This window comes from Tachypleus tridentatus, chromosome 10 (genome assembly GCF_004210375.1).
Source record: "Tachypleus tridentatus isolate NWPU-2018 chromosome 10, ASM421037v1, whole genome shotgun sequence".
NCBI classification, from domain to species: Eukaryota; Metazoa; Arthropoda; class Merostomata; order Xiphosura; family Limulidae; genus Tachypleus; species Tachypleus tridentatus.
The window spans coordinates 50,971,915-50,988,805 of record NC_134834.1 but is presented as its reverse complement, the minus strand read 5'-3'; the positions used below and the strand labels follow the sequence as shown (position 1 = coordinate 50,988,805).

General features: G+C 33.7%; 1 protein-coding gene and 1 long non-coding RNA gene across 9 annotated transcripts in view; one reads left to right on the top strand and one right to left on the bottom strand.

Annotated features, from left to right (window-relative positions):
• Nucleotides 1-12,136, bottom strand: part of LOC143229258 (ribosomal protein S6 kinase alpha-2-like) — a 56,345-nt gene extending 44,209 nt beyond the window's left edge. For 5 of the 8 annotated variants that reach the window (XM_076461365.1, XM_076461364.1, XM_076461369.1 and 2 more), the window contains exon 1: nt 11,961-12,135. Coding sequence is in view for 4 of the 8 variants with exons in the window: in XM_076461362.1 (XP_076317477.1) it covers nt 11,961-12,035 (75 nt within the window). In the remaining 4 variants the exon portion in view is untranslated. Of the gene's footprint in view, nt 1-11,960 lie in introns of all 8 variants that reach the window. The other 3 variants (XM_076461360.1, XM_076461361.1, XM_076461363.1) reach the window with 1 other exon arrangement.
• A 68-nt stretch (nt 12,137-12,204) lies between these two features.
• Nucleotides 12,205-16,292, top strand: LOC143229260 (uncharacterized). The gene is made up of 4 exons (XR_013015769.1): nt 12,205-12,377; nt 12,771-12,910; nt 14,575-14,749; nt 15,557-16,292. It is a non-coding gene; the product is annotated as an uncharacterized LOC143229260 (long non-coding RNA).
• Nucleotides 16,293-16,891: the final 599 nt, after the last annotated feature.

Genomic DNA, 16,891 nt, shown 5'->3' with positions numbered 1-16,891 from the left:
TGACTAAAAATTTAAATTTTAATGATAAAATGTATATTTTAAGTACATAGCTTAAATTCAAATAAGATCTATAATGTTTACTTGTGGCTCTAAATGCTTCAAACACCTCAGGGAGGAAATAGTAAAATCTGTGTTACAGAAAAGAAACTCTGAAAAACACACATGAAGTTGGAAAATTTGATAAACCCATTCATACATTAAGCAAGATGGAAAACAACTAAATCATTCATATAAGGATATCCATGAGAATAACTGAGAACCATCCAAAAATGTTCTTCATTTCCATTTGTTTTGTAACTGGGTGTATTACAAACCAGACCATAAAAGTTTCCAGGTGAATAAAATACAAAGTAGGGCTAAGGTAAGACAAAGCCAACAACAATACTCAGTAACAAGAATAAGTATTAACTAATTAATCAAAAGCCATTTTTTAACTCTTCAGAAACTCACCAATCAATCCCTGCAGAAAATTCAAGAAGTTAACAAACATAGCATGATGTTGATGACCAAAAGTGTTAAGGCATGACCAATGAGAAGAGTTCAGAGTCAACATACCAAGGCAACAAAAACAAACTCAAAATCTACTGTGAGTTAGCAAGCAAAGGGTTATTATGACATACAAACTGTTTGTCTTCAATACTGAAATTGAAAGAAAAGAGAATATAACAATTGTTGGATACCCTCTAATCTAAAAAAAAAAATCAAAGGAATTCTATAATAAGGAAATCCCAAGTTTGTAAAGCTTTGGATCACATACAAAGAGAAAGCCTGTAAGAAAAAAATCAAATTTTACAAGATGTAAAATGGTTCAATCTCCAAAAGGAATAATTAATTATGAAAGAGGTTTAAGATCAGTGAAAAACAGAAGGTTTTCATGGTTCTCAAAAATAAATTACACTTACCTGTCCTAAGATTCAAACAGACAAAAAAGGCCATGCAGTCAAAATGGTAGGACAGAATGGAAAGTATAAGATTCAGAAACACACACGTGACTGACAAGATAGGAAGAAAATAAATCAGCAACTAATAATTGAGAGAAAGCATCCAAAACAGAGTGATAACACTGCCGCAACATCTTCCAAAAGATCAAACTTAAACAACACAAAGATCAAGGATTGAAGTTTAGTACAATTTTAGTTGGGGGGAAAAAAAGTGAAAGCCTAATCTAATAAACACCAGTAATAATTACTTTGTGTAAAAAGTAAGAATGCCAATCAAATCACACACTGACAATGAAAGAAGGTGAGAACACTGCATCTGCATGTCACGAAATTGAAATTAACACAGGAACACAGACAGCAGCAAAGTTTCTGAAAGGCATAAAAGAAGTTTGGCAAGGACATAGATCAGAATATAATCAAAGGATTTCTATAATAGGTTATTCACCTTTCCAAAAAAAAAAAAAAATCATGAAAATCCATCTCAATGGCTTCCTTAGCTGGGAGTTGTAGATCTCTGTATCCAACAAATAGAAGAAACAGTTACAGAGAAAGGGTGCAAGAGAGAAACTTAACTACAGAAGGATCTAAAAGATATATGAGTAACAAAATGGTCCAACCTCCCATAAGAGGAAGAGGAGCATGCTTTATTAATATGACCTCCAACGAAAATATTGACACACTGTAAAAATTAACTAACTCGGAGTGGTGTCTCTCATGGACCACATAATAATTTACTTTATGATGTCACAAAATCGTACAAAAATACAAATAGAAAACAATTACTGAATGGATTAGCTACACATTTAGTTTGAAAAAAGCACTTAGCTAATGAAGGATATTAGAATAACCAGCAAACTGATTAAGTTTGCACAGTATTAAATTTCATGAATATTTACAACTGACTGAAGTTGCCGTAATTACCTAATGCACAGTTATGCTCACTTGTCATTACGAAATTAATATTATAGATAGTAATGCGTAAGAAACTATCTGAAGTATGATCTGGCTAAACTAACTATTATAAAATCTTCAAAGCCTTCTATGAACAATGAACTAGTGAGCACTTTGGATCTTCAGTTAACTCTGTAAGGTACTGTTTAAACCTAGTTTGAAAAAGAAAGGACATTGTGTTGTTGAACAGGATTTACCAAGAAGATTCCAAATTTGGAGAGATTACTGTATAAAGAGTAGAATAAAATCTCTTGATATGTTTATATTGTAGAGGACAAGAACTCTGGGACACACAAATAAAATCTTTAAGATCATTAAGTGTTGGAACTTTGAATGAAGATTTAATAAACAATTTGGCAGGCAATTAGAAAACAAGGCACAAGTTTAAAATATGTAAAATATGAGCACAACTCTATTTAAGACACTTTTCTGTCAATGTATAAAATACACTGTAGTTTGCCTAAAGATGTATTAGGAGTTACAACAATGAAGTTAAAATAAGAAGAAAATACATGAGAAATGTAGGGACTGAGGTTGCATACTGGGGAGGGGAAGGGGGGTTCAATTGTGTGAAGAAAAAAAAGAAGCACAGATGGTCCCAGTAACTCCTTGCTAACCCTAAGAAAGGAGATAAAGTTAGTATCCTCTGATTAAAGCTAATAATGGTACATTTTGAGACAATACAAATGAATTAATACTTTAACAAGTGAAAAGTACCTCTTGCAAGTTAAAAGTACTTTCCTCAGTACAAAAGCTGACATTTAATCCAACCCAACAGTATATTAAAAATGTAACTTAGCTAATAAAAACACTCTCAAAATTCCTTCTTGTAGTTGGAGACTAACAAATGCATTCCCTTTAATTCACAAGAATGAAATATTTTGATAATGAGGTTAAAAAAAACCTGTCAGAATGAAAATGAATTTCAATACACCTCAAACTGCAATGAAAAAATATGAAAAAACATTTTGTGAAGGTGATAACAGTTATCTATAAACTGCAATGGCTACTTAAATTTAAAGCTGAAGTAGTGCTAACATTGGTTTAATAAAGGAAACAAACACTGCTTGAAATTCAAGACTAGACATCTTAACAATAAAGAGTAAGGCCTGATAATTAGAAAAAAACTGAAATTTGTACCTGAGCTACTCATATATTATTAAATCATCATGAACCTAAGTTCAATGTAAAATTATGTTACCTGAACTATGTTTTGAAAAGGTGAAGGTAAAAAAAAAATTCTAGAAGTTTTCTGGCCCAAATTATCATTTTTAAGGGTACAATTTAATTGTTTGTGAACTATTGTTATACACTACAAACAACAGTAACAGCTGTATAATATGTTCTATTAATAACAGTAACACCTGGGCTATTCAAAACACTTATTTAATTGACAAAGACTTTGAAACATATCATTAAAATGAATTTTAAATAACTGCACATTACTTATAACAAGCAATGTCCTCCTAATATATGATCACCTATCTATACCTCAGTTTTTCCCAACTTATATATGTAAAAAATAGCTGGTATGAGTAGAGAAAACACTATGTAGATTTTGCTCCTCTTCATAGTGCTTTCTCTACCCACAAGAGCCATTTTTTACACACATAATTTTCTCTACAAGTAGGTTTTCTCATCATCATGGATTCTCCCAACTCAGTTTAATAACAAGCAACAAAGTCAAGCACCTTTCTTCAGTATAATATAGCACTGATGAAACCTCCATCATTTATAGTCAGTCCTCCACATTTCACTATTACAGCTTTGTCAAGAGCTATTGGTAAAATATAAGTTCACTAATGCAGTTAAAACCAAACTGGAACAATATTGTCATCAGTAATAACTATAACTGTAAAATACTGAGCCATAAAACAAATTCTGAAGATATAAGCCCTTATTTTGTTTAACAGAAATTTCTTGTAATAAACTACATTTCATGTCAAAATTAAGAACAAAACCAATAGTATTATTTTATAACCAGTTATAGTTTCACAGTGAGGAAGAATGTTTAAAAAAGGTACAATATTCTGATCACTGCTTTGATTACTCACACCAGGGATCAAAACATTTTATTAAAAACATTTTCTTCCTTATGTAAAAGCTGTACTTTTAAAAAAAATAATACTTCAGATCAGCAAATATGCTCAAAATGTTAAAACCAAACAGTACTAACTGACCATATTTTACTTCACTGGCTACTAACAAAGATTGTACTCTGACACCACTCTCATTGTTAAGTGCATTTACATTTTTACATAACTTGTAGTTTTCCTACACAGTTGCATTCCATAATGTTTAAACATTTTTACCATTTAATGCTGCAATTTTGCATAACAAATAACTGTTCAAAAATGTGAAATTTTGTGAATCAACAAAACTATGCAATAACATATACTCACGTTTAGACAATATTTAACAATATTATCTGTTGTTTAAATTACTGTTGAACACAAACTGTTGCATAGTCTGTCTTGGCAACTACAAACACCACTTGTTTATATGCAATTCATGAGCACACTTAATGCATTAGTCCTTTCTTATCACACATGTACGTGTACAAAATAATAACTGAAATTTACTTTTAAAGTAGATGGGATTTATTATAAAATTTAAAAAAAACAATTACAAGTTTACTATTTTAAGAGGTCCTGTACATAATAGAAACAAGCTTGAATTGAAACAGCATTAATTTGTAAAATGTGTCCCATAATAAATACATTCTTTTAATTACAATTTTTTTTATTTTTCAGACTGACTCCTCACTTGTATATTTACAATGGTTAAAGATACTTTTAGGCACTTGAGTTCAGCCACTGCGAGAAATAAAATTATTGTAGTTTTACCAGAATGCTAATTCAGTTTCAGGATATCTGAATACTCTGGGGGAGGGTGATATCAAATTCACATGCCACTCAACAAACATAATAAACATCCTATTCAAGAAAATGGGGTTGTAGTAAATCTTATTGGAAGTAGGGGAACAAATATTATTGAACAAGTTTATATAATAATTATCATATCAGTATTTTTTATGTTATTTTGGCAGCAAAATAAAAAGTTAACAATACTAGCTATTCAACATTTTTGCTCTCTGATATTATTGAACTTCTGAGAAGAAAATTGGATGCAAGCTTCATAAAAATTAAGAAAAATGTATTATTTATTTTTTATTGCTATTACAGTCATCTGGTTTCCAAGAAAATCTTCAAAAGTATGGAATAATGTAATATTCTAAAAATAAAAACCTATCAATCTTACATAATAAATTACCAGATAACAAAATCTGGAAACAGTTAAGTATCAAAATGTACCCAAATATTTTACAAAACATTAAAAGTTTAAGATAATAAAAAAATATATATATTACAACTTGATCACAAAATTCGCTTGAAGTTTACAATGTACCATTTCCTACTAGACCATACACTGTTTTGCAGTTTTTATGGGTGTTTCTTGCAGTTACATATAAAGGAAGCAACTTTTCATGTTCCAAGAAAAACTTTCATTAATCATGAATTTACATAGCTTTCATCCACAGGAATATCACTCCATCTAGTTATTAATTTTGCGATTGCGACTAGTGGCAATCAGTAAAAAGTCACAGGAAAGTTACACTTTGCACTAATCTTTAGACTTGACTTCCATCTCTACAACCATGACTATTGAAGTAACAATGATGACAATGCGGTGATCTAATGATGGTGATCTTGATATGATTCCGTGATTTTTTTTTAATGGAACTACATGGTAATATTAAGATAGAGAGAGTGATAGTATGACTGCATGAAGATGTGTTAATGCTTACATGCTTAATATAGTAAACACCATTTCGGATTTACATCAATAGCTACAGTATTACTCTATACTGAATTAATACAAATGCTTATTGGCTTAGTCACCTTAGTTTCAGCAACGTCTAGTGTAGTGTCATTGTATGTTCAATGTGTCATTAATGCTTACTGCTCAATAAATAATGATATCAATTATAACAGCTAGCATTATACCATGCTATACTAAATAAGTGTTAATGCAATAACATTTATAATTAAGTGTTTTTGCTTGTCTGGGTTGCTAAACTGATAACTCAACAGGTATCTTGTTTGAAGCTTGTCTCTTGTAATATACATTTTTTTACCTCTATCTACTGGATATACTGTTAATTTCCATTTTGTCAGTGTTTTGTTATTTGTGAGTAATGCTCAAGTCTGTTGCAATATATATATACATATTTTTTTACTTTATCTACTGGATATACTGTTAATTTTCATTTTGTCAGTGGTTTTGTTATTTGTGAGTAATGCTCAAGTCTGTTGCAATATATATACATATTTGTTTACTTCTTTATCTACTGGATATACTGTTAACAAAACCACAGACAAAATGAAAATTATTTGTGAGTAATGCTCATAATTTTCTGCTTTTTTGGATGTTATGTTTGCACTTAACCACCCACCCTCAAAAAATGATATTAACAATAAAAACAATCACAGACAATTTGTTAAGTTAATGTATTTCAAGGCATAATAGTTCATGACTTTATACCTTTTCATTTTGAAATTTTGCAGAAAACATCCACATGAAGTGAAATTGACCCAGTGGATTCCAACAAAGAAAAATAAGGAAGGCAATAGAACAGATGGCTCAGGCAATGTCTGGTTCAATTTTAAAGTATGCAATGCCTTCAACATCAAGTACAAGAGGAGAAAGTCCTGAAGATATTGGTTGGTTGTTTAACGTTCACTGGCTCAAAGCAACTGGGCTGCCTGCACCAAACAACCAGTAAAAAGGCAAAAACGTAAAATCATTAAAATATGTAAAAAGGAATCATGCTAAAACAAAACATCGTCCAATTTTCAAATTAAAATCTTAAATAGTTAAATATTTACAAACACAACTGAAGTGAACAGTGTCACCATCACCAATAACACTGTCCAATATCAAGGATGAACCCATCATAAATATATGTTTAAAATGGTGTCATCGTTCTTGATCATAACGATGGCATGACAGTTAAATGTGAGCTACTGTAACCTGAGTGTCACACAGACCACACATGGTGCATTAGTACCAGATAAAAGAAAGTGATGAGTTAAAAAACTGTGACCAATGTGTAGTCTAACCAGAACAACTTCCTCCTTCCAATCCTTATGGAAACAAAATGGCCAAAAAGCAGAAGGTTTAATTCAGAAAAGCTTGTAATCACATTGCTCACTGCCAACTCATGCAGAGTCCAGCCTAGAATACAGGACTGCAGTCCATGTATGGGACAGGTATGGCAGTGATAGTGCCAGAGAAGACAGACTTAGCTGCAACGTCAGAGAGTTCGTTCCCACAAATACCAACATGGCCTGGTATCCAAACTGAACAGAAGTAGATGATAGAAGAAATGGTTAACAGGGTCCAACATCTTCAAGGTTGAGGTACTGGCAGAGCCATTGACCAGAGACTCATAGTCTAGTTTTGATAGAATAAGGGCAGAATAGATTTTTAGCAAAGCACATCAATCCACTCCTCAAGATATAGAAGAGAGGACACAGAGGACATTCAGTGCCCTTGTACACTTGACATTTAGAATAAAGGTCAGCTTACAGTCAAAGATAAGCTCCAATAACTTTGCCTAACCAACCACAGGAAGCAAAACTTCTCTGAGATGAAGCTCAGGATCTGGGTGAATACCCCATTCATGGCAGAAGTACATGCAAACAATTTTGAAGTAAGAAAAGGTAAAACCATTTGCTGTGGTCCACTTCAGCAAGCATCTGAAGGTGGTCTGTAGCCACCATTCAAAAACCTCTTGTTCAACGACTGACACAAAATGTGAAAGTCATCAACATACAGACCATTTGCAACTGTAGATGGAGTTTTTCACTAATGGCATTAATCTTTATAATGAAAAGTGTAACACTCAAAACATAGCCCTGAGAGACTTCAAGTTTCTGTGGGAAAGAACAGGAAAGTGTTGAACCCACATGCGACTCAGAATCTATAGTTCATTAAAAAATGGGTAAATGGCTACTCAATCCATGAGTGGAGTTCTCACAAGTTGCCATACCTCTGAGTTGTATCATATGCTTTCTCAAGTTAAAAAAAAATACATAAACGAAATGTCACTTGAGGAAGGCTTCCCTGGTTGACATTAAGTTGAAACAGGTGGTCCATGGTAGAGCTCTGTCATCAGAACCCACACCAAGTAGGTTGTTTGATTCAAAGAACCAAACAAGACGAGCATTAACCATCCTCTCTAAGATCTTATAGAGCTAGCTTGTCAAAGCAACTGGATGGAAGTTCAAAGGAATCTTGGTATCCTTCCCAAGCTTAGGAAAAGGGAGTACAATAGCACGGCACTAAAAATCAGGAAAAACATTCTCTTGCCATATCCAGTTAAAAACAACCAGAAGAACAGCAAGAGAACTAGGAGACAGATGGCACAGCATCTCGTAATGAATATCATCAAGTCTGAGTAATGTACTGCCAGACCAAAGAAGAGTTCCACCAGCGTAAAGGGGTGATTATAGTCAAAGAGATGATCAGCCCAAAAGGAAAGAGGCAATCACTCTGCCTGTGTGTTGTTGGCTGAGAAGGTAGAAGATGAAGCAGAAGTGCTAGATGCACAAGAAATGCTTTTGCCAAGTGTAGTGGTGATGCTCTGGGTATCTGCAACTTCCTGGCTATCAGAGAGCAAGATAAAAAGGGGGCAGAAGTACACTGTTCACAAGCCTTTCAAATCTTGTCTTTGGAACTGGTGGTAGAAGAGATGCTAGAAGTGTATTTAATCTAACATTCCTTCCAGCTTTAACGTCTGACTTGCCAAGCACATACATTTGCCTGCTGAAATCTAGTGCAGTTTAAAAAGTGTGGGATACCTATGAAAGGTATCCCAAACCCATTTTCAAGCTTTCCTTGCCATGTGGCAGGCAGGATTCCACCATGGACAAGGATATTGTGAGAAACAAGTTGAGGTTTCAGGAATACACTGAGCAACTGCATGGACAATACAGTCAATCACTGCTGCTACACAGTCGTCTATCGATGGCTTAAAGACAATTGCAGAATTAAGTTCATAGAGACTAGTGAAAGAGGGCCAGTTGGCCTGGCCCAACTTGCATTGAAGCATGCAAGTCGGATGGCATCAACAATGGCCAGTCTCTCTCAAAATGATAAGAAAATTATAACTGCCTTATGGGTTACTCTCAACCCTCCAAGAAAAGTAAGAAAAGTGAAAGGGAGCAGAGAGAAACATCAATAGCAGTAAAAGACTGACCAAATAGTAGTGGTAGGACCCAAGGATGCACGGATGGCTAGAGCTTTCAAGAGTATATCAAGTGGTAAAGACAGGATGGGCACATGTTGATCAACCAGCACTGCCACTCCACCATGCACTCATCCATCTCACAACCTGTCATTTCTGTACAAAGAAATCTGCTGAAGGGTGACTGCATCAGCAGGTTTCAGAAACATTTCCTGTAAGGAGAGACATACGGAGTTATAATCATCAATCAAATCCTTAATGTCATCTGTAGTCACTTCCAAAGACGGAACTATGGTGCCCACTAGTGTTCCGATACTGACGTCAGCACTTTTCCCAAACACCAGTATCAGACAATGTCCACAGCCATATCTTAAACAGACCAGCCAAATGACCCTGGGGTAGGGGGGCATCCCAAGTCTGTCCGTCTACAAGAATTCAAAACTAAATTGATGCATTGGAGTTGGACCCCTCAACCACCATGATTCTCTCATCTACTTCACAGGTCACCATGCACACGTGGGTGAATGTTCAGATCCCAGAGGTAAATTAAAGTATAAAACCTTCTCTAGAGATCCCCTCACCACATATAGGAATCCACCTCAAGGGGAATCTGAAAGACAAATACAAGAATCATCTTAGCAAGAGGATTCATATGAGAAAGAAAAAGAATTTTGACTGTCTGTGTGTATTGCTTCATGTGAGAGAAGTTTTTTCAAATTGAAATTGATAAAATATTTTTTTCACTCGACCATGAGTTAAACAAGATTGACATATCTGGCTTTACTTTAAATTGAACATGAATATACAAAAAAGGTGAATTTTGATTACATCATTGATCAGTTTGCAAAAATTAAGACTCGAAAGCAGAGACTGTAAATCCTCTCTATTTACCTTTGAAGAACAGACTGAGCATTGAGACTGTGTTTCCTACATTTTTGGTATAAAATAAAATGTAGTATTACTTGTTCACTGAATTTTTGATGTCCTGCATTTTTGTTATTTCCAATTTGACAGTACTGTACTGTTTAAAAATATGCTTGAAAACATATTTCTCTGTATGTTTAAATTTTAAAATTATTTAGGGGAAGTGCCAAACGAAGTATCCACCCCAGGTGCCAAATATTTTAGGAAAACAACCTGGTCACACAAAATAACCACTAGGTCCATATTGTGAATATGCTCAGTTACCTCCATGATAGTGTCCAAAACTTCTCTGTTCATCTTCCTCACACTCTTGACCTCTGTACTTTATGTTTAACATATAGATTGCCAGTTAGATAGGTAAAAAGTAAAAGTCCTGGTAGACAGAAAATAATATGACTATACACTGTTTGTCATCTGTTAGCAAGATAATTTTCACAAACTGTCTTCAGTGCTGCTTTATCTTCTTAAAAACATGGACCACTTCAGACAGCATTGGTTTGTCACTTTCACATTTCCTGATAACACAAGAGGTTAGTTGCAACACACCACTCACTTGTACCAAATATTATACTTTGTACCTTCATGGATATGAGCTGGGCTAAAGCTAGTGAATCTAAGATTGCCCCTTGCAAGTACTGTTTAATTTTCAATTGTATTTTCAAAGTTCTTTGTAAATGATCCTTAATGTGTTCATAGAATAAAAAGAGATAATCACTTTTACCCCTTTGTTAATCAAAATACAGTTTAAGTACTTGTTTTAGGCTTTCTTTTTTATGTAGGGCTTTTTAGATTATATTTATAAACATTTATTTCACAATTCAGAAGTTGCAGATATCCTTAATAAGGAGATTCAGTCCCCAAGTGATACAGCCACAGATAATAGTATGCTCTGCATTTCGGGCCATTCTTATTTAACAAAAGTTCTTTAGTGATTTAAATTGTATTAGGTGGCATTAGCAGTACCACATGCCCACCTTTGCACTGCAGCAAGGTCCTGAACATTCATGCACATTATGCATAGAAGAAAAACTGTGAAGCAAGTATATTTAGAATACAAATTTTATTAAGATACTTTTCCCATAACTCTTTGTTATTACATCTAACTATTTTCTTTGATATTTCCACACCATTCTTTGCATTTATTTTGCTGTTAGTCTATTTCATATGTTTTCAAATCTGCATTCTCATTATTTTTACTTCTGGAGTATATTTAAGATATCAATTCATTTAAATGTTTGTACGCAACTCATGAAAAACTTTAATACATGTTAAGCATGTACATATCGTTCAGTACATCATACATACAGTATGATTCTCAAATCAGATAATATGCAGTTTGCAAGATAAACCTTGCTGTACCATCAGAATAGAATGTTAAAACATTTAACTTTTAGCTAGCTATATCTGATAAAGCTTTCTTGCTTCCAGTTCATTACATTAGGTCACCTTTTATGCAGATTGAAATTAAAATTTATCAAACACTGCAAAAAAATTGTTATGAATCCCTACTAATATATTACAACGAAACCAGTAAATGACTGCAACAATCCTGATCAAAATTATAAAGTACTTATTTTAGTTTTTTCAATGAACAAAATAAAATTTAAAAAACCATTCTCACATGCATTATTCTTTTAATCTTGGCCATTAAGAGAATGAAATGTCGCATCAAAGTAATGGCATGAGAAACCTTACAATCTTCTTATTATTACTAGTGTTAGTTTCACATTGGAGTAGAACAAAGGTTAGCATTACAACTTACAAGTGGTTGCAAGTTGCAATATTAATACTCCATGTACTAGACTTCACAACTAAACTTGAACGACCGCGAAATCAAACATCTGAGCTTTACGACGTGCAATAAAAAAAATAAACGCGCAATATTATTTTACCTCATTTTCTTGCTTTACTGATTTCCATGGATCTCCTACAAATTGTGCTAAAGGCATGCTGGCCTCCAGTTTCATTCACACAAACACCTTTCTTTATAACATACAAACACCTACAATTACAAGACTATACTATGACCCTTTCCTCGTTTCCGCCAAAATGGCGATGCCGGAAACGGATGTTAAAATATAAGAGTGAGACTAGCCTATTGTTTCAAAGGAAATATTCTACAGAATGTATTTCAGTATTACTTATCCAATGGTGCTTTAGTTGTTTACTCCTAACTTTGATAGTAATTAAGTAGTTTACGAAGCTAACTACCAGTTTTGTAAAAATGCCACAATTTTTTTTTTAAATTGGACAATCGACGTGAAACAACAAAATATCATCTTCGACATTGACATTATGTGGATTCTGAGGTAGTGAAACATAAATTAAATAAGGAATAGTTTGTGAAGAACTAAGTTAACTTGACATATTTTTAAACTTTTATTTTTATTTCCAAAAGAAGAATTTTTGCTCATTTCATATTTCAAATGCGGTTTTTTATAGATAACTTTTTAATACATACAAAATATGTAACTTGACTGGCTGGTGAAATTTTGTTGTTATTTGTAGTATTACTGATGAAGCAATAACGATCCATTAATTCACAAACTAAAGGTTTTATTACAGAATTTATTACTAGCTTTAAATACGTATATATGTATATAAAAGTGGGAAAAATTTGACTCACATCTTAAAATTTGTAATAATACAAAATAAGGTAAAAAGTCATTTTAACTGTGTGTGTTTGTATGTTTTTTTCTCAGAGTAAAGTCACACAGGGCTATCTGCTGTGTCCACCGAGAGGAATCAAGCCCCTGATTTTAGCGCTGTAAATCTGAAGACGTCATATTAGTTAGAACACTTTCACATAAAATGACAAAAAGCAGAAGTATTCATAATTATGGTTATTATCTTGCCTTATATTTGTTTGTTTGTTTTTTAATGTTTAGCTCCCTATAGCCCAGCATAAGTTTGAGGGCTTAAACCTCTATAAATTGAGTTTCCAACACACAAGTTGATCACGTTATAGATAGCCCATTCTTTAGCAACATGCTTAATAATGTTGTAATCTTGCTCTCTGTTTGTCGGTCTCTTTTAAATTATCTGGTGAAAGTAATTCAACAACCAGTTCACGTAACAATAATAAGTTACTTGAAGTTATTTTATTATACTTTTAACGTCTCTACAAACTTAAACACTGTGGTAAACAATTACTATATGGGGAAAATATTAATGTAAAAGATATCATTTTAAGTTCTGAAATAGTAAGAGAAAAAGTTAGGAAACCTAAAAATTGATAAATTCCCTGGACCAGACCACCTTTTTATCCTAGAGTTTTAAAAGAACTTAAAATATTTTATCTGTGAACCACTAGCTAATATGTTTTATTGGTCATTGAGTAGTGGAAGAATATTAGGAGATCGAAAGTTGGCTAATGTTAGTTCAATATTTAAAGGAGATAATAAACATTGTCCAGGCAGTTAGAGGCCGGTTAATTTTACTTCACTAGTTGGAAAGGTTGAGGAGAATGTGACTACATTGCACAGTCACTTAAAACACTTTGATAAAGAGTCAAAGAGCTAACATAGTCTCACTAGCGGAAAGTCTTGTTTAACTAATTTTCTGACATTCTTTGAGGATGTTACTGCAAGAGTTGATGAAGGAAATACTGTGGATTTTGTGACCTAGATTTCAAGGAAGCCTCACAAAAGAAATGATACGAAAATTAAATCTGTAGGTGTGGGAGAAATATCATTAAATTGGATAACGAATTAGCTGAAGAATAGTAATAAAGGTAGTTAGATTTGACTCGATCATAGTTATAAGCGGTATGCTTCGGGGCTCTGTGCTGGGTCTTCTACTGTTTGCGATTTGTAACAAGGATATTGACTCTAGAATGGGCCCGGCATGGCCAAGCGTGTTAAGGCATGCGACTCGTAATCTGAGGGTCGCGGGTTCGCATCCCCTTCGCGCCAAACATGCTCGCCCTTTCAGCCGTGAGGGCGTTATAATGTACTGTCAATCCCACTATTTGTTGGTAAAAGAGTAGCCCAAAAGTTGGCGGTGGGTGGTGATGACTAGCTGCCTTCCCTCTCGTCTTACACTGCTAAATTAGGGACGGCTAGCACAGATAGCCCTCGAGTAGCTTTGTGCGAAATTCAAAAAACAAAAAAACAAACAAGACTCTGGAATGACTAACAAAATTTTGAAGTTTTCAGATAACATTTAAAATTTAAGGGTGGCTAACTATATCAAATATGCTGCAGACTTACAGAAATATTTGGATAATTTTATGCTTTGGGCCAATTCGTGGAAGATAATGTTTGACAATCCAAAATGTAAGGTGATGGATTAGGTTTTTCACAATTCAAATTATTGTTACAAGTTAAGTGGGCATACATTAAATACTGTGGTTGAAAAAATTTCTTGTTGTTGTGATTGAAAAATCACGAAAGTGTAAGTTATTAAACAGTGTATTGTAGCTAGCAATGTGTCTAATAGGATTTAGTTTATCATCTATAGAAATAGTGAATACAATACAAGGGATATTATTATTTCACTGTATAGAACACTTGTAAGTTCCCATTTAAAGTACCTCTGTACAGTTTTGGGCTCCCTTATTCAAGAAAAGCATTTGATTTTTGGAGAAGATTCAGAGAAGAACTACTAGAACGACAGCTGGGATTGTCCTATGAAGAGAGACTAAATTCTCTAAACTTGTTTTTTTCTGGAGACGAGAACGGTAAGAGTGGATGGGATTTTATTGAAGTGTTTAAGATTATTAGGAGTATTGATAATATAGATCCATCAATTTTTTTGTGTTTAGCGATGTAAACAAGAGGAAAGTGGCATAAATTCATATTTTGTCAACAATGGAGTCGTCTGCAATTTAGATAATATTACTTTTCAAACTCAGCAGTTTGCTTTTCGAAGGAGCTGCCTTTAAAAGTGGTGGAGACAAAAAATTAACCGAATTCAGGAAAGGGTTAGATGAATACATGAGTAGTAAAGGGTGGTTATAGTTAGTAGCTGAAAGGGACATCCTTGATGGATTACTAGTCTTTCATTGGTCCTGTAAAATGTTATGAAATATATAAAGTTGCAGATCACGTTTACAACCAGACCATCTGTACTATACTAATGTAAAAAATCAACTTACTTGTACAAAATAACTCAATATATATGATAACTAACACAGATCCAAATACTTCACTAAAAATGCATTCACTGATTTATTTCATCTTCTAAAAACAACTCTCTTTCTTCTCACCTATATTTTTATGTTTTACTAAAAATTAATGTATATATAATATACACTCGAATTTAGTAGAAAACATAACGTCAAATCTTTGGAACTCTCTAAGCCTATTTCAGTATCATCATCATGAGCTACAGATCATTCTAGATAGCAAACAAATTACAACATTAAAATATCATTTATAACACTTTATCTTTTTGGAAGTCCCTTGAACAATTATAATACTGAAATAAAACACTACAATAAACTATCAATTCACCAAGTAATTTTCATGGTTTTTCTCTTTCACAGCCTATGATATGCAGATGAAATGGTACTTGCCCCTTCTTGTTACTGGATGAGTTCTTCCAAGCTAGACGGTCGGGTAAATTAACTGATGACTCCAGTCTTGATTGTTCTATGTAAGTGGTTTTGACAGAAACTCCAAACTAAGCGGGGTGAGCTTGTGCGGAAAAGTTTTTCTCTGAGTTGCCAATTTTCTTACTAACGATTTCCAAAGCCAGTCATTAGGATACCTTTAACTTAGATCATTCAAACTTTCATCCCTGATCTGTGTGAAGCTCCATGGCCACAATAAATCTTGAAACAAATTCGTTGACGAGTTTTCTTGGTGTATTCTGGATAGGAACAGCATATGCTTCTGGCCATTTGGATACACAGTGAGTCACAACCATAATGTACAGTTACGACAGAAAGTGTTCGTACCCCTGCGTCCCGAGTGGGTTTTTGCTCATAACTTAAAAAAGTATCACGATTAGGCTAATAGAAGTATAATATATTGTAAATGTTATACTAACACACATCTAAATAAATTTTTATGCAAATTAAACGACAAATAAACTGTTTATAAACAAATAACCAAAAATAGGAGTAGAAAGTGTTCGTACAGTTTAGAACGTGTGAAAAAACTAATATTCCCGTAAAATTTTTGTTTAGTTTGGCGAATAAACCACATTATATCATTCCAGAACTAGACACTGAGTTCATAATTATTGGAATTTATCCAGCAAAAAATGTTCTTCTGGCAATTTAGCGCCGTCTCCATCATTATCTGCTTGGTCATCATGGCGAACAGGAAACAACTGTTCAGTGATTAAAAAAAAACGAATTATTGTAAAATACAAGTCTCGTGTACATCTCTTTCCGGTATTGCTACACAACTTAATGTGCCGAAATCTACTATTCAAAGCATAATTGCCAAGTTTAAGCTTACAGGATCAACTGCTAATCTCCCTCGTTCCGGACGCCCCACCAAAATTCCAGAGAGAACCAAGAGGAAGGTTCTCAGAGAAGTCAGTAGAAATCCTCGTTTAACACGTAATGGCATACAGAAACTGGTAAGGGAAACTGGGGTTGAAATAAGCACCTCTACAGTTACAAACATGTTACGCTCTTCTGGGTTCAAAGCATGCCGTCCTCGTAGAACTCCATATTTAAACCCTGTTCATTTAGAAGCACGATTGATGTATGCAAGAAAGCACGTAGATAAACCCTTTACCTATTGGAAGAGTATTCTTTGGTCAGACGAGATTAAAATCGAGCTTTTCGTCCACGATGATGTTCGCAATATTTTCTGTAAGAAGGGGAAACGAAATCTTCCAAAGAATACCGTCCCTACACTTAAAC